At 36.2% G+C, this 27,038-nt stretch overlaps 1 protein-coding gene across 16 annotated transcripts in view; it reads left to right on the plus strand.

The window, feature by feature from the left end:
• DCAF6 (DDB1 and CUL4 associated factor 6) overlaps positions 1-27,038 on the plus strand; it is a 162,690-nt gene that overhangs the window by 86,280 nt on the left and 49,372 nt on the right. For 3 of the 16 annotated variants that reach the window (XM_007480720.3, XM_007480722.3, XM_007480721.3), the window contains exons 11-13: positions 4,508-4,561; positions 5,290-5,460; positions 14,150-14,209. The exons of 3 other annotated variants lie outside the window; for them this stretch is intronic. In XM_007480720.3, the coding sequence (XP_007480782.1) occupies positions 4,508-4,561; positions 5,290-5,460; positions 14,150-14,209 (285 nt within the window). The remainder of the gene's footprint in view (positions 1-4,507; positions 4,562-5,289; positions 5,461-14,149; positions 14,210-27,038) is intronic. 10 more of the 16 variants (XM_007480726.3, XM_056815500.1, XM_007480724.3 and 7 more) reach the window with 5 other exon arrangements.

Here is a 27,038-nt window from a genome sequence, read left to right on the forward strand (position 1 = left end):
AATGTTTATTAATTAATATTTAAATTCATTAGGGAGATATATTTGATATAGTTGTCAGAAGGGTCAGATTTGAAGTCAGTAAGACTTCAAGTCCTAGATATGTGATCATGGATAAGTCATTTATTGTATCCCCTTAGGCAGCTCCATAGCACTGTTACAGATTGCTGATCTGAATCAATGGAAGGAATTTCCATTGCAGAAGTTCCCCAAATGCATGAAATCACAGTTCTGGACCAGAAAAAAAAAACAAAACAAAAACAAAACAAAAATCATTATAGTATACTTTATTCAAAGCCAGTTATATGACTAAATGGATAATTTCCTTTTACTTCACTATGCAGAATATAATGTAATGGCAATAATCATAATTACCTCTCAAGAAAATCCAAGAAATGAGTTATATGATTTTGTCTTTTTGTTAGAAAGTTTCTTTTGTTGAAAAGGGAGAAATAATTTTTAAAAAAAGAAACAAATGTAGTTTTTCCCCCTTAAGTCCAGAATATTTAGATGAAAAATTCAGCTTTGTGGTTTATTTGACTTATTTTCACTCCTGTATTAGAGAAGAATCTCCTTTTTTTTTTTTGTTTAACCTTTATAACTCAATATGGTTGGAAAGTACAGTACAGAAAATTTGAATTGATTGGCTAGATCTGAATCAGTAAGCAGATATGTTAGTTTTATGAAAGACATTTTAAGTATTAATAAGGAATTTAATGGTTATACATGATGTATTAATATAAACCACTCAAAACCGGATCATTTTCACTCCTATGTAATAATACTCATAAAAGTATAGATATATCTTAATAATCATGCATGGCAACTTGCCTGCTTATAGGTGTTCCTGTCTTAAGTTCAGAGAGACATTTTGGACTTTCAGAATCACCAACACTGACTTGACCAAAGTAGTCCCCTCCAACCAAGTAGGAATTTTGTCTTTCAGATTATTCAGTTTAACAAACTTGTATTAAATGCTCATTATGTGTATGACACTAGAGATAGAGAATATGGTAAAGAAATAGTCCCTACCATAAAGCTCCTTATATCAAAGGTTATAAAATATGTATAGAAATATTTTTATTTCATATTTGACTGTGATAAGTCCATACAAGCTGAGAGATCTTAGAAGCAGGTACCACTTTTAGATGGCAGAATCAGGGAAAACTTTATGGAGGAAGGAGTTTCTGCAGGGTCTTTTAGACACTGAACAGTTTTAGGAGGAGACGCTAAACTATTCTGCTTCAGGTATTGAGGACAGTTTGAGCAAATACCTGGAGGTAGAAGTGAATAGGCAAGATCAGGGGAAGAAGGAAGAAGGGTGGGTGACTGAGATTCCTAGAATTTATTGCACTTGCACACCTGTATAATATTTTGTAGTATTTTTATATTCTGCATTTATATTCTGATTGATTCACCGGATCCTTATTCCAGCCCTGGATCCTAACAGACATCTTTTTTGTTGCACTCCTGGCTAGTCCAGTTGAGGTAGGTGATACAGAGAGGTATAAAATAAGGCTGGAAGGGAAGTTGAAGCTATATTATGGAGGGTTTGGAATACAGGGTAATTCTATCTTGTCCTTTAATCAGTGGTGATCCATGAAAGCGTTTGTTCAGAAAAGTGTTAGAATAAACCTGTGCTTTATTGGTTACTCTGGCAACTGCAGTGAATGGCTTGGAGACAGAAGAGACTGGAAGTAGAGGACTTGCATAGGGAAGCAGTTAGAGTGGGGCTCCATGAGAGATGATATAGGGTTGAATTTGGGGAGTGGTGGCATGAGTGAGATGGAGGGGGACAATCAAGAGAAATAGGGTCAAGATAGAACCAAAAAGAACTGGTGTCTGGTGAGAAGTGCTAATTGAAAGAAAACAGTCACCCTAAGGTTTTAAGCCTTGTTAACTGACAATATGGTGCTCCTATTGATAGAAAGAGTGGTTAGCGGAAAGACAGTAGGAAGAAGTCTGACAAGTTCAGTTTTGAGTTTGAGAAATAGAAAATGCAGGTGTAGACCTCTTTTAAATATTCAGCAATGTGAAACCAAAACCCAAATAGATGGTTTTGGGTACACTCAGTATGGTGGTGCTAAAGGAGCCTTTGAACATAGATGTCATGAAAAGAGAGCAGACCAATGAGAGAGCTGGGGGCCGTGCCTAGCTTTTGAGACCAAAGAGAGAGTAAGGAACCAATGAAGGAAGCCAAAAACAAAAGAATTATAGTCCGAAAAATAAGAAAAGTGAACCAGGAAGTCATGGACAATTGTAATAGAAAAACCTGCATTTCAATAGTACCTTGACACCATTAGAAATGAGATTCAAATGCAGGGTTTTTTACTGTTTTAAGTGGAGTCCTTTTTCCACTACAGTACAATTGCCTCTTTCTTGAAAACCAGTTATGGGGAGTGGATCAAGTGGTCCACTAAATCAACTGAAGGGAAAGATTCAGGCTGATAAGACCTTTGTATTGAACAAGAGAGAGATCCCTGGAGATGTTTCTGTAGAAGAGTGGCCATGAAGTTAGATTATAATGGGTTTAAGAATATTTAATGAAGAAGTCGAGGCAGCAGATATAGGCCACTGTTCTGCCCAAACCTCTGTTAAGAATGAAGAAGACAGAGGGGTCAAGAAGTGGGGACTCCAGGCATACAGGGAAGAGGAAAGTGCATCATTAAATTGGCTGGCATAAAGCTCAACTGTGAAATAAATCCTAAGACACTGACTGTCCAAATGGGCAGGGATAGTTGAAATTCACAGTGAGGAGGGTGGAGAACAGGCAAGCTTAGGAGGAATGAGGCAGAAAGGCAGGAGATTGTGATCAAAGAAGAGAATTTTGGGTTGGAATGTTGGAGGTAGAACAGTATCCAGAGATGGTGTCTGACCCCTATGTGACTGACTATGTAAAAGGGATACATGAGGATGTAGGAAGATGAAGGGATCTAAGAGGCCTAGGTACCAGAAAGGTCATCACTGTTAATATTCATAAATCAGTGATGAGAGCATCAGGCAGTAGTTTAGTGAGGAAGAGGGCAAACCAGATTAAATCCTGCAGTCATTTTCAGGTCTAGGAAATGGCATAAGCAAAGCACCTCAGTGGGAAAATGGAAGAGTATGGGGGATGCAAATTGGATTGCATCTGGTATTCAAAAAATTCAAAAGGGTCCTATCAGTTCTGCCTTTGTGATATGTCTCTCAAACTCATTGACCCCCACCCCCACCCCAGTCAGGCCCTACCTTATTGTTCCAGCCTTATCTCATACTAATCCCCTAGCTGTGCACTCTCCATGTGCCCTAGACAGTGTGAAATGATGACTATCTCCTTCCTGTCTTTGTGTTTTTGCAACACACGGAGACAGGTGACCACTTTACTCATGCTGTCCCTTATTCCTGGAATATCACCCCCATTTGTTTGGCAAATGCATATTTGTACTTTAAAATTAGAACCAAATGACAACTGCTTGAGTCCTTCCCTGACCCCAATCCAAAGTTGGTAATGACTTCCCCTCTCCCTCCCTTTAAAGCACTTCAACTTTTTCCTATGTACTTCTTATTATATTCCGTGTAGTTGTTTTGTATATGCTATATCCCTTTACTAGACTATAAGCTCTTCATCAGGTTAGGGACTATATTTTGTACACCACGTTTCACTTAACTCTTAGCATTTAATAAATGTGTTTATGGAAAGAATTGAATTGAGAATAAGGCGTGAAGAAGAAGCACAATATGGAAGAATTTAATATTAAGCCAGGGAATCTGAACTGTATTTGATAGACAATAAGAAGCTACTAGAAATTTTTGAGGGAGCAGTAGGTGTGCAGTGTGATCAGAACTAGACATTAAGAAGCTATCAGGAGAGTTGGGAGGGAGATGAGGAGATCAGCTAGAACATTTGATTAGTCTGTGCAGAAGTTGTAACGGGCCTGTACTTGGGTTGTATTTGAGGGTGTTGTGCTCTAGATACCTTTATTCCTCCTGTCAATCCCTGAATGAGATTCCCTTAGATTTTTGCAAGGGAAGGCAATTGGGCATTCAAAGAGTGAATTTCCTGCCACATTTTCATGTTACTTAACACAGAGGTATTCATTTACGCTGGCATAATTACAGATTTTGAGTTCTGCAAGTGTTGACACTACTATTAAGTTTTAACTAATGACCTTTTGAACTTCACACTGTCCATCAGCATCTGGTATGTGGGCTATCTTTAACATGGGTTTTTTATAAATGTGTTTTATATTTGCATGAATACATTTATAAATGTGTATATGTTTGTTTTCTTACTTTTATTTCACTTTCTTATTGAGTATAAGGTAGAAATGAACATCTTGCTCTAATCTTTAGTTGGTTTTGCTCATACCTTCACTGTTGAGGACTCATTTTTTCAACCTGGAGGGGAAAAAATATAAAAAACCCTGAGGATAATAATGTTTCCTTAATGCAATCTTTAAAAACTAATGAAAACCATAAATGTGTGGTTCGTAAGCATATTATAGACAACTCTTAATTTTCATTGTTACAGGCCCACAGATATTTATGCCTTTGGGAGAGGGGGCTGAAGTCCCAGGCAAGCAGGGTAATTTTCAAATTTATTTGTTGATAGTCTTCTTTGAATTGTTACAAATTTATTCTTTAAACAATTCTATGCTGTTTTTACTTACATGGATTACCTTCTTTTATGTGCAGGCTGTTTGTGACCACATAATGATACTTTATTTTATTAGGCACATTTTTATTTACTGTGTTTTATATAAAAAGATTGCACATACCCAAAAGGAAAAAAATATATTATTAAGCATGAAATGTGTCAGCAAGTATCCAGACCTACTCCAGTATTTGAAGGGAAATTTTTTATCTAGATTATAGTTACAATGAGATCCCATGCTGGGAGTGGAATAAGCTGATAAGTTTCCTTTTTGGCAAGTGCCTAAAGAAACAGCAAAAATAGGAGATCAGAATTATTTTTGAGACAACACTCTTTATTCTACTTAAGATGTCTACAGGATGAAGTAAAAACTGTTTTGTCAGATTAGATGTGAATATTATCTGCAAGTCAGTAAGGTAATTGGAGTTTATATGAGGTAAAATAATAACATAAGAGAATATATTTTTCACATAAGGGGTAAAGTCTATGAAGGAGGTGCTATCATAATTCCATCATAAGAAATCCATATTTTTGTTTAATAAGCTACTTGCTCTTTCTTCTATTAGGTATGTGTTTATCTTTTTTTAATGTTTTTAGATGCTGTGATATATACTTTATTTCCTCATTCTTTTACACCCTTTTTTTCCTGTCTGTGTCAGAATTTTTGAGGGGGCCTGAGTTAGCTCTTCTTCGTAAGGGTCTACAACAACTGAGGCTTAAGAAGGCTGAGCAGCAGAAACAACAAGAGCTAGCTGAGGCCGCACAACAACAGCCTTCCACTTCTGATCAGTCTTCCCCCGAGGGTTCCTCACAGGACCCTCATTCTTCAGGTTGTCATTACCAAGTATTCTTCAGCAGCTTAGCTGGTAGAGAGCTGGTTGTTGATGTTGCTGCTGTTTGCTGAAATGCTTCTATATATATTTCCCTGACACAAGATAGAGCTAATGCACTCTTGCTGCTTATCCCTTCCTTTGCATGTGGTGGTGTTAATCATCACATGATGAGACAGTCCATTGCAACAGTATCCCCTGGATGTATACAAAACAGCCTTGTATTTTTTAAAATTAGGGGGGGGGGATCATTCTATGCAAATTCAGCTGGTGTTTTTCAGGTGCCTGTTATTTGCTATTCATTGTCTCAAGTACTAGGGGTGCAAAAGTGAAGAAAAAAAAAAACCACTGTTTTCCTTCTCAAGGAAGGGATCTCTTAATAAATCAAGTATATAAATAAATATGATACAAGAATAAAGGAATAAAGGAATGTATTTGAAGACAGCGAGGCCTTGTTCATCTGGGAGAATCAGCAAAGACTTCATGTTCAAGGTGACCTTTGAGATGAATTTGAACAGGTAGTGGTGATGCAGTTCATTCTAAGGATAAGGTATATACAGCCTTTGTAAAACAAAATTGAGAGAATGCAAGGCAAAACTTGGAAACAGGTCTATTGTGGTTGAAAGATAGGGTAAATGAAGGAGATAGGAGTATAGTGAAGCATGGAAAAATAGATTAGAGCCAGATTATGGAGTACCTGGACAAGATATTTGGAACAGAGGTGTGGTATGGTCATCTTTGATCATTAGGAAAATTACCTTGGCAGCTATGTAGAAAATAGGTTAGAGAAGGAAGAAATAAAATTAGGAGCATTAGTAAAAAGGCTATTTATAATGATGGTAATGAAAGACCATTCTGGGCTATTGTGTGTGGAATGAAAAGGAGACAAATATACAGGATATTAAGGATGTAGAATCCATAAGACTTAGTAACTGATTAGATATGGGGGATAGGTTTTGAATAAATGTGTGATTTTTAAAATCAGAATAGGAAAATTAGGAGAAGAGATAGATAGGCTATGAGAGGAAGGTAAGTTCAGTTTTGCATATGTGACAGTGCATAATATTAGTGGAGCATCCAGGTAGACAAACCTACTTAGCAGCTGGAAATATAGTATTTGAGCTTTGGGAAGAAATTGGGGCTGGATGCATAGATCTGATAGGAATCCATGTCATTGGATCTCCAAGGGAGAGAGTGTAAAGAGAAAAAAGAGAACTTGAGAAACATCCACTTGTGGGCTGAGATAGTGATGATTGTTCAGTAAATGTACCTCTTAAAAGTACTCATACATCAGAAGGAACTCAGTATGCAGAAAATGCCTCTAACAAAAAGGCTGTTATATTATGGCTTCCACCTCTCTCTTACTTTGAAAGTTAATGCAGATTCTTATATGAACTACATTGTTCTGGATTAAAATGCTTGTAGAAATGATTGGCCATCACAAAGTATATTGAATTTGTAGTTCGAGTTAATATCTGTAATATTTTATTATAAATACAGTTTTTACAGAAATTGTTGTTTTCTGTATAATCAGGTTTCAGTTTTTCTGATCCATAGAACAAATATGTATTTAGCCTTTGGTCATGTTCTCATTCCATTACCTATAAAATCCTGATTTTTTATGTAGTTTCATGATATTTTTTCTTTGGGTATTTTAATAGCATAGAGAAGGCTTAATGGCCTGAGAACACTTTTGCCCTCTATGACAAAATCACAAAATAACTTGGCAGCTCAATGTCATCTGATAAGACAATAGTTACTGTAATTTCACTTTTATTTTAGAAATGAGAGCCTAGGGGGCAGCTGGGTAGCTCAGTGGATTGAGAACCAGGCCTAGAGTCCAGAGGTCCTAGGTTCAAATCCGGCCTCAGCCACTTCCTAGCTGTGTGACCCTGGGCAAGTCACTTGACCCCCATTGCCTAGCCCTTACCACTCTTCTGCTTTGGAGCCAATACACAGTATTGACTCCAAGATGGAAGGTAAGGGTTTAAAAATAAAATTAAATTAAAAAAAGAAATGAGAGCCTATTTAGTCTCTAAAACAAATAATTTATAAGGTTTTGGTTAATAGATAAGCAATGATGAAAATGGAAATTAATTGTTCCAAAAACTTTGTTGGAATTACTTTGAATTTATTTACATATTAGTGCACTGAGGAGGGTCCCAAACAATTTTGATTGTTATTCCTCATTTATACCACCTCTTCCTAATTGTGTTTTAGTGATTCCTGCAACAAGAGAAATATTTTCACTATTTCTAAGATTTGTAATGTCATTAATGTTTTATTCCCTCTGTTCATGCAGATCACTCTGTCTCTCTCAGTAGACAGACTTGAGATGCTATGTCCAGAAGGAAAATTTGGCATCTGGTAACTAGCCTGCTCCACACTTACCATGCTGACCTAGTAACAAAACTCGACTCCCATAATGAGTCTTTGTTTGAGTCTTTTACAACTTGAGATGACTTGTCAAAACTATGCTTTGCTGATATCACCTCTGACAATCTGTCATCTGTACTTGTGAATAAGGCATCATTCCTATGAAATAATCCAAACTGTCAAAACAATAATAATATAGAAATTATGTTGTGGGGGAAGGGGTACCATTCTTGTTACCAAAGGGTACATTGGTGTTCTCTAAATTACATTTTTAGAGTTTAATTATTTGGGGAAATCTTATTTCTCCTTTAAAATTTCTAATAGGAAAGAAAGCAATTTTTCTTTAGATTGATAAGGTATTAAATTATGGCAACATTAAATTTTCACAACGTTGGATAGCAAACATTTCTCCAAGATTTTTAGCTTTGTAAACAGTTTGGGGCCAAAAAAAATGAAGATGAATTATTTATTCATGAGTAGTTGGTGGCTTAAAAGAGTACTGGACTTAGAGATGGGAAAACCTTAGTTCAGATCCTGCTTCAGACAGTTACTAGTTGTGTGTCTAACTGTAGGCAGGCTACTTTACCTTCATCAGCTCTGTGCCCTCATCTGCAAAATGGGGATAATAATAACACCTACCTCATGGGTTGTTGTGGGGATCAAATAAGATAATATTTGTAAAACTTTGTAAACATTAAATTATATAAATGGCAGCTGTTATTATCATTAAACTTGACAAAATTCAATTCTAAAATGCCCCTGTATTTAGAAAGAAAATGGTGAAATTTAACAGAATAAACCAGTTGTTAAAAGCAGAGTTGCATGTAAAACATGGCCTTAAGTAAAGGTATATATTTATATATGAGGCTGCAGTTGTAGTGTAATGAGCATTTAGTGGCATGGAATTTTTTCATATCTAGTTTCCCAGTTTAAATTTCACCAGAATTTTGCATAAAATTACAAAATGTTATGAATACAGTTTGTTTTTACTTTTAGATTCTAGCCTTATTTTCATTTATTTTTTATCGATAGTTAAACTACTGGGTGCTTTCATGGCAACCTCTCTAGAAGAAAATGAGGATTAAAAAAAGGTCTGCCAGTTTGCTAGTTTAGTTCACTCATAAAGTACTTGTAGGAGGCAAAGTATTATGTATATTAGGTATGGAAGGAGTTACAGAGTCAGTAGCACATGGTTTTGATCTTTAAGGAATATAAAATATAATGATAAGTATTAGGTTATGTAGATCTGCAGTCAGTTCTTTGTGACCAAATCAAGCTGTCCTCTGAGACCACTCCACTATCCCTAGATGTCCTTAATGTCATACTAAATCTGTTCTAATTCATCTTTGCCATCCTTATGCAGCATGGACATAGTAGATAGAGAGCTGGCCTATAAGCCAGGAAAACTGGGATTCAAGTCTCACCTGGTATATGCTGGCTGTGTGACCTTGAGCTAACCTCTGAGTGCTATAGACCAGTGATGTCTAACTCACAGCCACTAAGCCTCTGTATTAATTACAATTGAAAATTCAGTGCAGCTATATGAGGTATGAAGGAGATGTGTCTCATTTGTCCAGAAGGGGTATCATATAATCAAATGATTTTCCAGGGTAACATATCTTTTGGTAACTGATATTTGGAGAAATTGCAAACTTAACAAACAAGTCACTGATGACCAGAGTCCACAGCTTCAGATATGTTTTCTAAATAATATGAATTTTGTTTAAAATAGCTTTTAGGGCTCTTCAGAAAAATTCTTATCATCCACAAAGATTAGCCTGCAAATCTCGGAGATGATTGCCAAGAAACTGGGATGATAGAGTCAAAATGTGTGATTTAAGATATTTTATTGAAATTCAGATATAACCTCCTTTTCTTCTAGGCTTTTAGGGTAATACATAAGAACAACAACAATCTTTTAGAATTTTCTAATTGTTAGAGAGGCAGATTGGTCTTGTGATCACTGTCTGGGAATGTAAACCTAGTGATTGCTGTTCCTGGCCCTATAACTTGAAGAGATTAGGGCAAGTGTTTTCCATACTCCTTGCTTTAATTTTCCTGTCTATAAAATTAGAATCTTAGACCTTCAGGCTTGTTGTTTTGTATTTCAAATGAATGCTAAAAGGATAAATTAAGTAATGGGTTATTAAGAGTAGTGTGTAGACATGGACCTGTCATTGGTTACCTAACAGTGTTCTGCATCCAGGATTTGTAAACTTGGTCAAATTCAGTGGATCTAAGGAGCAAGTGTAATGAGCAGGATTGTGTGATAAGTGCTAAAAACAACAGGCAGAAGACATTCAGCATTTGTGTTGGTTTTAGGCCCAATTCTTTTCTTCTGTTTTTTAAGTCCTATAAAGTTGTGGATTTCTGGCTCCTGCTCAGCTCAGAGTGACACCATCCTATGGAGTCTGATGGTATTGGTACAGTGTCATAGACCCCCCCCCCCCCCCAGTGAAGCATGGAGCCAGCTGAGAGGGAACTGGGTCAGTTCTGATTTGTCCACTAACGTGGAACAGTTTGTCACTCTTAAAAAAAAAATGCCCCCATCTAGCCTATAAAACATGAGTGACTTTTGAAAAACATTTTCCCAAACTGAACCATATTGGAGAAATGGCACTTACGCAGGTTCTTTATTGCAGCAGTATCAAATTCAAATAGAAACCAGGGTCACCAATCTATTCATTAGGATCACTGCTGGCCACGTATTAGTTTAGTTTTAAAATGTAATGCTATCTCGGTTTTATTGTATTGTTACTTGTTTTGCCAAATATTTCTGTTACTTTTTAATTTTAATTTGTTACATTCATTCCATTTTAATTTTGGTCTAGGGCTAGGCTGTACTAGGAAGTGTGGTAGCCCACATATTTGACAGTTCTGCTTTACTGCACCAGGTTCTCGTTGGGTACAGCCCCATATCCATCAAACACAGTCCATTTCACATGAGGGTCTCATCATCAGCCTTTTATTTATTAAGACTAAGTGAAAGCATTTCCTTTGGGTGTATTTCTTACTAAAAGAACAAAGTTCACTAGAACATAACTGTGTAGTAGTTCAAATTTGATGTCAAATCATTTCTGAACCTCTATTAAACTGCTTTAATTGTAATGAGTTTATCATGATTGTAGATGAAATGAGTGTTCCAGCAATAAAGCATGTCCTATACATGTTTTGTCATATAATCATGCAGATAAATCATAGATTTTTCTTCCAGGATTCAAGATAATGAGTCTTTTTGTCTCAAAGAGGTGGAAATTTTGATGCCAGAATGTCAAGTAGTTCTTTTAGGATCCAGTGACAAGTTATTGAAATATATACTATTAGAATTTAGTGCTCTTAGCCTAGTCACTGACCATGCATATACTAGGCAAATTTTGGTTTTGAAGTGTTTTTTACCATAGAAAGTAATATAATACCAGATAGGTTACTCAGTTGAATGCCTTTTAGAATAGTTGATCTTTAGACTAGAAGTTTAAGTGAAATTACTTTTGTTCTGTCTCCTAAAATATAATTCATTAAAAAGGTAATGTTGTGAAATTATGCTATTAGCACTGAAAATACTAATATTTCACATAACATTATTTTTTGTACCCTAAATGATTGACTTACCGACCTACTCCATATATATATATATATATATATATATATATATATATATATATATATATATATATATATATATATATATATATATATATATATATATATATATATATATATATATATATATGTTGGGATTTGTAAGCCTAGGATGAAAGGGAAAGGAAATAGATTGGCCCATAGAAAAATATTCTAATATTTTCATTTTTGTATGCCATTATCTCTTAAGAAAGAAGATAATGACAATGTTTTTTAGATTGCAGCCACTTTATTGAAAGTCACTTAGAAGTTGGAAGTATTTTGGAAATCCAGAGTAAAATATAAGGATTACAGCATAGGTATTGAATTTATGGATGTGTAGTCCAGTACCATATTATAATTTAACATGATGATATTTTAAATGTCATTGAAAATGTTTTTGGTATCAGATTGTCCTCCCTGAAAGAGCAGTTGGCCTCACTCTTGTTTCCTCAGATTAAAAATAGATTTCTAGTAATGATCCAGGAAAGATTTGTCTTAAAGGTTAGGATTCAAGACTATAGATTGTTTTTTTAAATAGAAATAGTATATAACCATTTTGGAATTCTTTAAACTGACTAAATTCTTTTAACTTTTTTAGGGGCCTAAATATCTCTGCTTTTTGTCTTTTTCTCTTGCATAGAAAAATAATTATTTTATTAGAGATGACAGCAGATTTTTTTTTAACCTTTTGATTTGGTTTCATGCTTAAACATTATGGGGATTTGGGCAAACACTAGACAAAAAAAATTAGCTTCCTATAAGATTTAGACCTTTAATATTTGGGGGGAAATAACCACAAGTGAATTTTAAAATTCTCAAGTAGTTCTTATCTTATTACTATCATTATTTTGAAATTGCCTCATAATAAACTGAGCAAGAGTTTAATGATTACATTATGCCCTATGAACTTTCTCACAAGATTTTCCAGTTAATTGTTTATTAGCCATATTTCACTGTTTTTGTTTAATTTTAAAAGGATTATCATTATACTTCTCATTATCTCTAAGGACCAACCTATAATCCTTTCTTTAAAAATGATACTGTAAAAAGTGTAAAAGTGTCTGAAGCAGTCATAAAAATAGAAATAGAGAAATTATTTAAATTAATCAATAGTCCCGTATGTTAAAATGGAAGACTAGGTCTAGCTAATTTTAAAAGGAAGTAAATGTGGATAATTGAAGAGAGACTGTTACTCAATGACCAGTTGCTGTCCGCCACAGACTAGAACAAGAAAAATACTGATGAAATTAGAAGACAACAAATTTTAAATAGGGGAAAAAACATGACCTGACTCACAGGAGCTATACAAAAGAGGCAAAGAAATGCAATGTTCAAATGGAAACAAAAGAAAATCAGACTGTAATTTAATTATAAAAACATTAAGTTGGTATTCATGAAAGTAATTGATTAGAGATTGACTTGAATCTAGGATAGGTTGGTGAACTTCTCTGGGCAGTTAACCTAAGTGAGAACAGCCCTGACTTGATGCACCTTACTATATGATAAATGAAGAAATATTTCCTATTGTGAGCAGAGATTGCTGATCATACCAAAGGTGCAAAGTTTTTATTTATTTTATTGTAGATTCACATTTTCTAAGAACCAAAGAACCTCTTAGAAATCATAACTTCTTTTAGCATTGTGATAGTGGGGTCCGCCCTTCCCCCCAGCCATGTACATCTCTCCTCACATTGTTCCATTGGACATCAGAATGCCACCCTGAGCACATTGAGAGAAAAAATGTCTCCTCCCTTCCCTCAGTGTCCCCTAAGGCACTATTATAAGAGAAATCAGGATTCTTTCTGTAGGAATTCAAAAGGCCACAAAGTAGGAGATACCTCTCATGGGGGGTGAAAATAATTTCTAGATTTTTTGGCAAAGATCAGTGGTCTGGTTCTATCATAATTTTTATATTATAGAATAATAAGCTGCAAAGAACAACAGAAATGTTAGAGGAAATTTTGCTATTTTTTAAGTTAAGGAGACTGAGCTCTAGGCAAGTTAAGTGATTTGCCTAAAATCATGCACTTAGTTCACGTCAGAGCCAAGATGAGACTTTAGACTTCTAATTCTTAGACTAGTGTCACTGCCACATTATGCTGTCTCCCCACTGCCCCTTCTTTACATAGAATAAAACTCTTTTTCTGAATATAATTATGGTTCTGTGGTATTATTTGCTTTCTTGAATATTTCTCCTGTAGATACTTTTCCTAAAATATTTGATTCTGGTGCTTTTGACAAATTTGTTCACTTCAAAGTTGACAAGACAAGATCCCAGCAAAAAGCAATGAACACTTCAGCCTTTTCCTTCAAAGATTTAAGAAATAGATGAAAGAAAATCTGGTTTAGTGTATGTACTGCCATTTTGTGAGCTTCCATTTATAGATTTATCTGTGTAGCACCTCTTTCATGTCCTAAGAAATTTGGGGAAAAGTATATATATGCATGAAACTGGAGGAAGAGTTTTCTATATTCTCAGTCTCAGTTCTCATTCAAGGTTACTAAATGCTTGTCTGGAATAATGTATCTTTCCCCATGGCTCTGCTTACTCACTGCTTGGGAAACATACCCACAGCGCTTACCTCTCTTCCCCTGCCTTTATGCATTTGTTTTTAAGCTTGTAGATGATCATGACATTGCTGTGCAGTTTTCTGCTGCTTATTTTTAAGTTGAAATCTCATTTTTGTTTCAGATTCTCCTTCTTCTGTGGTTAACAAACAGCTCGGATCCATGTCCCTTGATGAGCCACAGGGTGCGTGCAACTGGAGATGCGCCATGCCCATTCATAGTTTCATTGCAATGCATAAAACTAAGCTCTTTCTGTTTTCATAACATCTTGTAATGACTAATGGCCTCAGCCTGTTTTCCTAGAGCCAGACAATAATTAAATAGGATTGGACACAAGAGCCTCTCTTTCCTCCACAAATGATGTTCTCCAGAGGGAGGGTAAAAACCATTTGTTCCCCTGCCCCTGGTGCCAACTTTCAGAGATCTTCTCATAACCTGATAGGAAGAGGTGAAAACTAAAATAGTCAGTCTTTTTCTTTGTCTTTTGAGGTAGTTTAAAGCATTTTGATAGGGAGAATTTGGAGTTCTGCCCAGGACCCCTTTTATATATTTTATTTGTAGTACCCTGTAATAACAATTTGGATGTTCCTTGAAGTAACACCCTGCTTAGAGGATGTGTGATATAGTGGATAAAGATATATCCTCACCAGGTGACCAGGGACAAATCACTTAACCTTGTGTCCCAGGCCATGAGCTATACACAGGTTACTAGTCTGCACCAGTGGAGGCACTTTCCATTACTAGGAACTCCCTAAACTGGTGAAATCACAGTCTTAGAGGACCCTCCTCCCTACCCCATTACCCCCATCCCAACAGCAGCCCCAGTAATTCAGGATGCAAGCTTCTGGCAGCCTCTGGGATGTGTACAACTTGAATCAAGGAGGAAAAGGAATAGGGGTTTAAACTTTATATGTAGATGTAATAAGGACATATTTAAAGACTGATGGTATCAGTAGTCTTAGGAGAAGGAAGGATCTAACCCCTTGCCTTCTTTACTCCAAATGTATGTGAAAGAAAAATTCTCTTTGACAAAGCCTGGTTAGCCAGGATTTATAGCCCTGGCAGGAATGGATTTCTAGAAGCAGACAGAGGCAGAAGAATACAAAGAAGGGCAATTGTCAGAAGGAGGGGACAGAAAGCTGTCAAAACCAAGGAGTCTTGGGCTATTTAGTTAAAGACAGGTGAGGAGCAGGGGTGAAGGTACAGATAATTCATGTTCATAATGATGCCTTTGAGGCATGCAAGGCTCAGTTTCTCTGCTTAAGAAAACAGGGGCCATACTATATGTACATTTTTTAAGGACTTCTATCCAGAAATAATTAAAATTTATAAAGAGCATTGATCTTCAGATATTCTTGATTCTCCTGTAATTCTTAGTCTTAATCTTCAGAAATCTAAAAAATTCACTTTTATAGAATATTTCATTCCTCTCTCATCCTTGAATATAGGAGACATTGTTGTAGCACCTTTCCTCCTAAATACCTAGATTCCAAGAGGTCATTAAACAGAACTACTTGTGAATTCTATGCTCATTATAAAACAATTAAAAATTAAAACAATTGGTATTCATAGACCAAGGTTGTCTTGGTTGCCATAGATTTTCCTTCTCTTCCAAATTGAATTAATTGTATTTTGGTGAATGAATTTGGAGTGTTAGAAATTAGTTTTATTTATTTGTAATGAATTTATACTGAAGATTAGCATGAAAAGTTATAATAGCCATAAATGGAACATTATAATAAATTGTCCAGAAATGCTTTCTTATTAAAAAAACTTTTTTTTCTGAAACTGTAAATCATATAAAGATATCAATATATGAGGCAATAAACAACATTAGCAGGTAATTTGAAGCCAAATTCATATATTTGTAGATTATGTTCTTGAATTGAAGCTATACAAAATACTAATAATACTTCACTTACCAGGCAGCTGTATGCATTGGGATTATAATCCTGGAGATTGTTTCCAGAATTTATTAATGGAATAGAAGATTTTCTAAGTTTCTGTGTTTTTGAAATTTTTAAATGTGTTTTTCTTTAAGAAAATGATCTCATCGGCATTGTCTTATTAAGCCTTAGAACATCTCTTCGTGTTAGGAAAGGAATAGTAGGAGAAAGAAAGATAGAGGCACTGGAAAGTGACCAGGAGATGGGAATACATATGCATACATGCCTACACACATTACAGTGAATTACTTAGAAATCTGATAAGCCTTACTACTGATGCAGTGTTGTCTGCCATTGGTTACTACATTTCACTGTCTTTTGATGACATTCCCTGTTTATTAGTAAGGCATCAGGTCCACAGAAGGTACAAAACTTAGACTTTGAATTGGTCGTGTGGAGTGAAGTTGAAAGCTGTGTGTACGCCAGCCTGCATGTATGTGTTCTTTCTCTTAAGAAAAACCAAGTAATCTAAGTATTATTGCCAAGTAATTTTCAGTACAGTTACTACTGCAGTAAAAAAGACTTTGTAAAAGCAAAGTGTAAATGTGCATCTTTCTTAATATACTTTATATTAAGAGTTTCATTGCCATTTTCATCAGAGCAGGGGGCAACACTGAGTGATGAGCTTTCCCAAGTGCCTATTCTATGCCTGGCCCTGATAAGCGGGTAGAGTCTTTGTTCACTGTTCAACATTCAAGCTTTGTTTAAGAACTGGAACTTGCCAGTTTTGTTTTTCTAGGTATTTATGGGCAGAAGTAAGTTGATTGGTATGCCCTGCATTTGGAAATGAAATTTTCACTTGAATTTTCTCTGATGAATTATTACAGTTTGCCGTGAACATCCTTTGTCAATGCCACTGACAACACGTTCTCATCTTCCCTTTTGTGTGTGACTCTTATTCATGCGTATCCATTAAAGCTCCAGAAAAGCCTCTGTTCAAGTTTCCTGATGACTCCAGAAAAAGTTCTTTGACTGTATTTGAGGCACCATTGTATTACCCACTAGGCTATTAACTCTTTATTCTTGCCAAATGACCAGCCTGCCATTTTTTTCCAGTAGAAAGCATCCTTAATAATGCCTTGTGAGCATAAATGCATTATATTATCAAAGAATGGTTAAATAGAATGAGGGGTTTTCCTCTTACTGAAGTGGATGTATCTGATAATAGTTTTTTATTTAGGTCTTTAGGTTCAGGCAGGATCTTCCTTTTGATTGGGGCTTCATCCTCATTATGACAGAAAATACTTTTGTAAATTACTCAGCCAAAGTCACTTTCAGAAATTGATCTAAGGGAAATAGGAAGATAATGCCAGGATTGGTGGTCTTTTGTAACCTTTGGATAACCAAGTGTGATTATTACACTATCAGAGTCATACAAAGCTGGTCTTAGGTAGGTTAGGTCCTCTTGGCCTCTCACCTACATCAAGTGGCCAATAAAAAGGGTGTTAGATAAAGGAAGAAGGTAGACAATAGAACAATTGTAGTCTTAGGTTTGTTTTTATTTTTTAATAACCTCTATTTCTCCCCCCCCTTGAAATTTTCTTTACAAACTGGGTATCAGCTAGGTAGCACCGTATATTGAGAGCCAGGCCTAGAGATGAGAGGTTCTACGTTCCAATCTAGCCTCATAGAGTAACCCTGGACAAGTCAGTTAACCCCCATTGCCTGTCCTTACTGTTCTTCTGCCTTGAAACCAACACTTAGTACTGACACTAAGACAAAAGGCAAAGGTTTTTTTTCTGGGAGGTGGGAGGTGGGAGGTGGGAGCTGGGATTTGTTTTTTTAATCAGACAAGGATATATGGAATGTTTTTCTGGCCTTATCTCAAGTGATACCAGTTTTTGTTAAAGTAATTTGATCAAAAAAATTATTTGAAATTAAAATCTCTCATGACTCATTTTTTTTCTCCTCCTTGATCTACTTGCCCTAAGGAATCCTGATGTTTTTCAAAAAGGAGCTTAGCTTAGAGGTAGAAGTATACTTCTGTCAATTCAATTGAGCAAACATGTATTAAATACCTATTAGTTAAAAAGATTCTGTCCCTCTAAGAATTTGAGCAAGGGTATATAGAAATAGTTTAAAATCTTATAATTTTTATCTACCAAATTGGACATCAATTATGTATAAGGCAGTATGCTAAAGAGATAGTTGCTGTCTTCAAGATGAAAACTTAGAAGTGAACATTTGCATAAATAACAAATATTACAGATAGCATAAACAAGATTATCTGAATGTACAGAAGAAGAAAAGATCATTTCTAGCTGTAGAAAGTCAGACAAGGATTTCCAAAAGAAGTGGCATTTGAATTGGACTTTGAAGGAAGTTTTCAATTTCAAAAGATAAATGGCAAGACATTCTAGATTTCAGGAATGACATAAGCAAAGACATAAGTGCCATGTAGAGAATCAGAGGACATATTTGCTAAGGAGGCTAATCTAGCTTCATTTGCATGTAGAGTACAGAGGTATAGGTTGATGCCAGATTGTGAAGGACTATGATTGAGAGGCCAAGGGATTTATTGATGCAGAATGTAACACAGAACTGTTAAAAGGTTTTTGAGCTGGGAATGACAGGATCAAAGCTATCCGTTAGGAAGATTAAGGTGATAGCAGCAAATAGAATAGGACTCTGTACCTATTTTCTTATCTTCAAAATGAGAGGGTTGGACTACATGGCTTCTGAGATTTCTCCAGCTCTAAACTTAGGATCCTGTGTTTGGATAGGGGATATATATGACAGATGGGGAAATGAATTAGAAAGGCATTGCAAAAGATAGACTTAGAGATAACAAGGGCCTCAAGAAGGATACTGACAGTATAAAGAAAAACAAATTCAAAATACTGTGAGCAGACAATCAATACTTAGTATCTGACTAAATACAAAGTGAAGAGGGAAACCAATTGAAATTAATTACTAGATATTGAGTATAGGAAGTTGGCATAATGTTGATGTCAACAATAGAAATAGGAAAATATGAAGGAGAGGAGACAGGTTTGGAAGAAAGAAAATTGATTTGGTTTGGAACATACTGCATTTAAGATTTTTTGTTGAATAATAGAAGGAAAGCCATAGATCAGTTTCACATGTGAACAATAGTTAAATATATACATGTTCCATTTTGGTTGAGACAATATTGTTTTAAGCATATTGGGTGTGATTTTGTTTCATTTGACATGTAAGTCAAATAACCTTAGCTAACAGAATTCCTGATATCTTATTTCCAAATATTCCATTGATCCAATTTCTTAGATTTTGCCAGATTTCTTTTCTCAGTCTCAGTTTCCAGCCAGTAAAATAGAATATATTTTTTGTAATTTATGTATTACTAACCTTTTTTTTGTTTCTATTTTTTTTTAGTATAAGCTATCTTGGACTTTAAAAAATTCTTATCAAGTAGCAATAGTATTTCATGGATTTCTTTTCATTATCCTACTATTAAAAACTACTTACATATATTAGAATGAAAATTAATGTAAACTTCATAATTCTTGTTATTAATAACAATCTTAATTTATGTCATTCTAAGCATTTGTTCTTTAATGAGCTGTGCCCAAGCTGAATTGCTATTGATTGCAATGAACACACTTCTTGTTATCCTGACTGAAAAAAAATCACATAAAAATATGTCAAGTGGAATAAATTTAGTCCAAATAGCTAAAAACATTTAAAACCTGATCACCTTGATAGCCTCAAAAGTTTTTGTTTTTAGTAACCTCTACTTTCTGTTTTAGATTCAGTATTGTGTATTAGTTCTAAGTCAGAGAAGTGGTAAGGACTGGGCAATGGTAGTTAAGTGATTTGCCCAGGGTCACACAGCAAGGAAGTATCTTGAGTTGAGATTTGAACCCAGGACCTGCCATCTCCAAACTTCGCCTTCTATCCACTGAACCACCTAGCTGCCACCTCCCCTGACTCAAAAGTATTTACTTTCCTTGATCAAAATCCTTTTCTAAGAAACGAAAGTGAAAAAAGAAAATTATTGTACTAATGTTGACAACAAAGAGCACTGTGGTATAGCAGTCAAGAATCTGGGTTCATATCCTTGATCCTAGTTCAGCAATTTTTACTTAGATTTGTGACCTTGGACATCACTCATCATCCCTTGACCTGTTTCCTTAAAAATGAGGGAATTGAATTAGATAATCTCTATGGTTTCTGAATACTTTGCATCATGTCCCAAATGGCTTTCCAAGTTTTGAGATAGATATGAGGCAGTGTGGTGTTTAACAGATAGAATGTTGGATCTAAAATAGGACAGACTTGAGACTGAATTTTGCCTTATCTGCTTAATAGCTATGTGTCCCTGAGACAGTCATTTAATTATTGTGACTCAATTTCTCCATATGTGAATTTGGGTTAACATCTGGTCCCAGTACTAACTTTGCAGTGTTATAAGAAAGAAATGACTGTGAAATGTTTTTTCAAAGTTCAATATAAATGTTAATTATCATTATACAGATAAATAATTAGTGATTTTAGTTTAACAATGGAAAAAGCAAATTTTAGGGTCCATCTGAAATATCTGACAGCTCCCTAAGTTATTTGGTAAAATCACTTTCTTAAGAACTTCTCAAATCAAGATATTGCCACTGTAAAAGATCCTGAACTTAGTATTTGAGGGGGCGGGGAAGACCCTTACCTTCCATTTTAGAATCAATATTATGTATTGGCTCTAAGGCAGAAGAGTAAGCATAAAGGCTAGGAAATGGGTGTAAAGGATCTCTTGTCTCTAGGCCTCACTCTCTATCCACTATGCTACCTAGTTACCCCTTTCGAAAAGATAATTTTAAGCCATGAGTGTCTCTCCCACTGAAATTATCTTCTACTTACTCTATATATATCTTGTGATTACCTAGGTATTTACATGTTTTCTCTTCCATTAGAATGAAATCAGTGGCTGGTTTTTTCCCCCCTTATTGTATCCCTAGTACTTAGCATAAGTACCTGGAATATAATAAATGCTCAATAAATTTATATTGATTTTACTTGAAAGCAGGTACTGTTATTAGAAAAAAGATAACATAAAACTTTGATTTTCATTGTGTTTGTTCTAGTATTTCAGTATATAAATTTCATTTTTTGTTGTTTTGTTTGGAATACATACTTAGCCAAGAGAATGAATTTTTGAAGGAACTATCAGGTATTCTTTAATTAATGTACATTTATTCTACTAAATATTATGTTCATCATTGATTTTTTAAAAAGTTAACTCATTTTCATGTTAGTGAACCATGCACTTGCCATAAAGTCCAGCAATTATAGTCCTAATATTGTCATATGTGATCTTTTAAGGCTTGCATGCTTTATCTTATTTGGCACTCACAATTCAGTGAGATAAATATAAATATCTATTTCTCTGTACAAGTAAGTAAACTGAGATGTAGAGAGGTTAAGTAAGCTTGCATGGTGTAATAATAATAAGCATTTACAAAGTGCTTTAAGGTTTTCAAAATACTTTGCAAATGACTATTTTATTCTCACAACACCCCTGGGAGTTAGGTATTATCCTATGACAGAGGAAAACCTGAGACTGACCTGATTAAGTGCCCAGGGTCACACATCTGGATTTGAACTTAGGACTTCATGATGCCAGGCCTAGTGCTCTGTGTGCTATGGCACCACCTAGTTGCCACTAGCTAAAACTAGTAAATGTTGGCAACAGCCTTTAAATCTCACCTTCATCATAAAGCTGAAATCTTTGCCCATTCTGCTACACAATTCTTTTATTATCCTAGTTCATTAAAACTGAAATGACTCAAAAAAGTTCTTTCTTAACCATCTGGGTTTTATATCTACTGCTTGCATTTCATTCCATATGTACAGCCTATTTTGGTTAGACCAATTTCCATTTGCTGCAATGGGACTTGGGCTCTTCGAATCCCAAAATTGGAAACACCTCTAGAGGTTGTTTAAGTAATATAGCCACTGCAAGGTGTTTGAAACCTTTTTACATTCCCACCAAACCAATCTTCAGTCTCTTGTACTGCTCTGCAAATAGAAACTGTTTGCTTCAGAGTGGTCCCCATTGCAGTTTCATACAGCTCACAGTAAGGAGCTCAACTTTTATACTGAGGCAGCATCTGACATATGGTGATTTTTGCCTGTGGATCCCAGACTAACCTCATGGACTTCACCAAATTTTCTACAACATACTCTCAATGCTTCCTTCTTAGAGATGCAGTGAAATGTAGCAGAAAGAATTCTGGGACAAAAACCAGGAGACTTGGCTCTAATGTCTGTGCTACTGTTTAGTAGTAGTTGTAGAACTCAGGCAAACCATGTAATCTGGCTAGGCTTCGGTCTCATCCTTTCTGCACTAAGCTTAGAATTTAATTTTTCTCTAGTTCATACTTACTATTTTTATAGTTTTCATTTTTGTTAGTACTACTGCTATTGCAAATGATGATAATAATAATGGAAGTTGAAGATAATGATGCCTCACTTTTCAACTTGCAACTATGTGATACAGTGGATAAAGCACTGGGCTTAAAGACAGGAAAACCTGCATTCAAATCCAATCTGAGACACTCACAAACTTGTATGACCCTAGGCAAGTCACTTAATCTCTGCCTCAAGTTACTCAACTATAAAAAGGGTATAATAATAGCATACACCTCCCAGAGTTGTTTGGAGACTCCAGTGAGATCATATTTATAAAGTACTTAGCATAGTGCCTGGTACATAATAGATATTATTGTGCAAACATTCCCATTTGGGTCATTGAGAAAATGCACATATAGAACCCAAACCCCAAAATAAAACCATAAGTAGACTAATGTGAAAGGTAGTCTGCTTTGATCTGCATTCTAATGCCATGAAGTTCTAACTCCAACAGTTCTTTCTTTGAAGGTGGATAGCATTCTTTGTCGTAAGTCATTCAGAATTGGCCTAGATCAGTGTTGGCGAACTTTTTGAGATCTCGTGCCCAGACTTCACCTTCAAACTGTTGTGAGCCCCCCTGCATTATCCCAGACAGCAGAGGCAGGAAATGCTTGCACTGGGCTGCTGGGCAGAGGGACAGAGCATGTAGATAAGTGGAGGGGAGAAGCCCCCTCCATGCTGCCCCTGCACCCATGCCACATCTTGAGCCAACATGGGGCTAGATCATTGTATTGCTGAGAGAAGCCAGACTTTCACAGTTGATCATTGTTCAATGTTGCTGTTACTGTGTCCAGTTTTTAATGAGGTGATTTCTGCCATTAAGGAGTTTACATATATACAAAAGAAAGATTTATGCATTTTGGTAAAGAAGGAGGAAACTGGGGAATCAGGAGAGGTCTTGTGAAGACAGCACATGAGCTGAGCCTTGAAAGGAGAGAGAAGTTGCAGGCAGGGCCAGGGGGAAGGGGGTTGCATTTTAGATATGGGGAATGGAGGTGAGAGAATATTGTGTGGTTGAATAGATTGGAGAAAGTTGAGACTTGAGGCCAATTAGAATGCTTTTTGCAATAATCCAGGACAGTGCTGATGAGGGCCTGACCTGGGCAGTGGCTGTGTAAATAGAAAAAAGGTCCAATGGAAGAAATTTCATTAAGGTAGAGATTGCAAGACTTAGAGATAGATTAGATGGGGGGTGGGGGGGATGTGAGGGGTTGGGGATGACTTCAAGATTTTGAACCTCTGTGTTTGGAAGATTGGAGGCAAGTTCAATAGAAATAGAGAAATCAGAGGAGTGGGCTTATGGTAGTGCCTTCAGTTGGATGTGTTGAGTTTCAGTTGCTTGTCAATACTGAAGAGAGGAGGTATGCAGCACTAGATAGAGATGAGGGCAGAACTTAATTGTAATTTTAAAATTTAGGGCTGGGTAATAGACACTTGAGAATCTTCCACATAGGGATGATAATTGAACAAATGGAAACTGATGAGTGCACTGCCAGAGTATAGAGAAAGAAAAGAAGAGGGCCTAGAATGGATCCTTCCAGACAGGAGACAAGATGTGCATGTCTGGAGTGCAAAGGAGAATTGAAAACCTCCACAGCAAAGTCACAAAAGCCTAGGGAAGATGAGTGTCAGACATTCCAAAGAGGTAAAGATTAATGAGGAGTAGATCATTGCAGCAGCTAGGTGGCTCAATGGATAGAGTCAGGCCTGCAGATAGAGACCCTGGGTTTAAACCTGACCTCTGATACTTCTTAGCTGTGTGACCCTGGACAAGTCACTTAACCCCATTGCCTAGCCCTTAACATTTTTCTGCCTTAGAACCAGTATATTCTAAGGGTTAAAAGAGAGAGATTGGTAGCATGGAAAAAGGAGTTGCTGTCCAGTGTGTAAGGTAACCATATTGCATAGGAGCATAGCTATAGAAGGGATGGGAGAGATGCAGGACTGTAATGTTAGGGGATGGTACAATCAAAGGAAGGTTTTTATTTCCTAAACTATGGTGAGACTATTTGTAGAATATGAGCAGAAAAAGAAGTCAGCTATCTGATATAAGAGAATTTGAAAATTAGGTGGAAACTCACAAAGAGAGATAGGCGTGGATGAGACCAGAAACAATAGTAGAGGACTTAAGGATCAAATCAGATAATGCTGTAGTTTTTAGGACTAAAAATCATTATTGAGAAGGATAACTTTATGAGGATCAAGGTATATCATTATAATTAGTCTAGAAAATTTAGTGATTAGAGAAAATAATCTCAGCCATAGATGGAGGAAGAGATAGATGTACCCTACCTTCTGTCCAATCCAATCTAACAAACATGTTTTAAGAACTTGCTACATCCAATGCCCTGTGCTTGGCATGGGTCTCTCTCCTTAAGGATAACCTAACTGGGGGTATAATTGTTTAGATTAGTAGGTACAGGATAATTTAAAGAGTGAGGGAATAAGCATGAATAATTCATTAAACTGAGAAGAGTAACTCATCCTTTCCTGACAACTAAGCACCAAAGTTTGTGGGGAAATTGTGATGGTGATTGCCTTTTATACTCAAAAGAAGAACAAAATGACATCACTGAGTGATGTCACATAATGTCACAAAATAACATAAATTAGATTGAAGTGAGGCAGGGTTTGCACAGAATGTTTGACCTCAGTCTCTCTTCCAGAGTCATTGAAGTCCAATGGTAAGACAAAAGTCAAGACAACTTATGATGGGGAAATGAAGTAAGGTGGTATGGGTAGAATGCCATTCATACCTCAGCAGCAACTCTTTGATTTTCCATCACTGCACCTAGATAGGTGTGTCTATAGCTTCAGACTCTGACTAGGACCAGGTTTGGACTTATTGCCATGTGTGGAGGCACTATCAACTCTGCTTGGTACTATTAAACTATTTGAGAAAACAAAAATAAGGTTTTCTTTTTTGCTAAAGAAAGGTAGGGAGATGTTGGTTGTCGTCTGTGGAGACATGACTTATTTCTGCTTTTTCTTGTCTTTACTATCTGCAAAAGTGCCAAAATAACCCTCTGTTGCCATCAACTTGTGCAGGTTCATGTAGGCAACCTAATAGCATTTAGGCCCCAGCCTTAGTACTTTTTTCTTTCTGCCATCCTTACCTCGAGAGCAGTGATGGTGAGCCTTTTAGTGCCCAAACTGCAACCCTCCCAGACAGGGGAAGGAAGAAGAGCTCCCTTTGGACTGCTGGGCAGAGGGGCAGGTGATGGGAGAAATGTCTTCAGGTGCAGTGAATAAGGGGAAGGAAGAAGCCCCATCTGGTATGTGTGCCATAGACTCATACATACCTAGAGAGTCAGAGATGGTATTTAGAAGAGTCTACAAAGAGAAAAATACCTTAACCCTCTGAGTACCAGAGCCCAAGACCAGAGTCTTCAAACCCAAATTGTAATCATGTCCTCTCCATGGAAAGCATCTTCCAAGTGTGCATCATGCTACCCTCTGTCTTGGGATAAAGCAAAGGAACTGGTGCCAAGATACTGGAGACCTAGGTATTAGAGATTTGCCTGACCTTCCACTACACTATCATTTTGAAATTGCTCTCTGCTCAGTCTTTTATCATTCCATTTATACTGCTCAGCTTGACAAAATCGGGTGCCATCCCAGTCTTCCATCCATCCTACCTTTATAGACTCATCTTATTCTCTTTGATGCCCTCTGTGTTCCGGGGACACTCGTTTACCAGCCATTTCCACCAAGTAGGCAATCCATCTCCATGATTTTACCCAGATTGCTCCCTCTCCCTGGGAAGGATTTCCTCCTAATTTCTACCTCTTAATAATCTTTAGAAGTCTTGAAGACTTAGTTCAGGTACCATCACCTCAGATAGTCTTACTGGAATCCTTCCTGTCATTAGGATCTTTGTTATTCAATTAGTATCATCTAATTATCTTGTATTTACTTTCCGAATTTTAATTCGAATTATTCCCCTGGGTCTCCCAACAATACTCCCCTGAGAATGTAAATTTCTTGAGAACAAGACATTTTATTTCTGTCTTCATTATCTTAGATTTTTGCATAGTACCCTTCGACTGCATATTTTGTTTCTGACCTATGATTTCACAGGTATAAGATCTTTCCCACTGAGAAAAATCCCTATACTAGGGCAGAGCAGCAACAATTCTATGGTTTATAGTCTTGGATAGGTGCCTGGAGTCACCAAGAGAATCACACCCAAGTGGCAGGAAGTATTGCCTCAGTTGGGCCTTAAACCCAGCCTTTCCTGATTTTGAGGCCAGCTTTCCAACCTACCATGCCATGCTGCTTATGCAGTGACTTTGCACATAGCAGATGCTTGATAAATATTTGTAAAATTGAACTGAAAGGGATATATAAAACTTCAATTAATGAGTTACAGGAAGCTTTCTTTTTAAGGCTTTTTCTTTCTAAATAAGGTAGATATATATTAGATATACCCCTTTCCATTTGGATGCCTAGACTAATAGGATTCTTGACTACTGTTTTATTTGACTTCTCTTACAGTATAGTTCATTGATTTGAATAAGGTAGTTATCAATCATATCTTGGGGCCTAGATGATCACTACTAAAGGCAGAGAGAGCATTTGTTTCCCCATTATAAAATGTATCTTTTGCTGTCATATATGTGATAGGTTTTCTGTCAGATTTTGATGAAGATTCTCCCCTTAGTAGAAGCATTCCCACTAAGAATT

The sequence above is a fragment of the Monodelphis domestica genome, chromosome 2, assembly GCF_027887165.1.
Source record: "Monodelphis domestica isolate mMonDom1 chromosome 2, mMonDom1.pri, whole genome shotgun sequence".
In the NCBI taxonomy this organism is placed as follows: Eukaryota; Metazoa; Chordata; class Mammalia; order Didelphimorphia; family Didelphidae; genus Monodelphis; species Monodelphis domestica.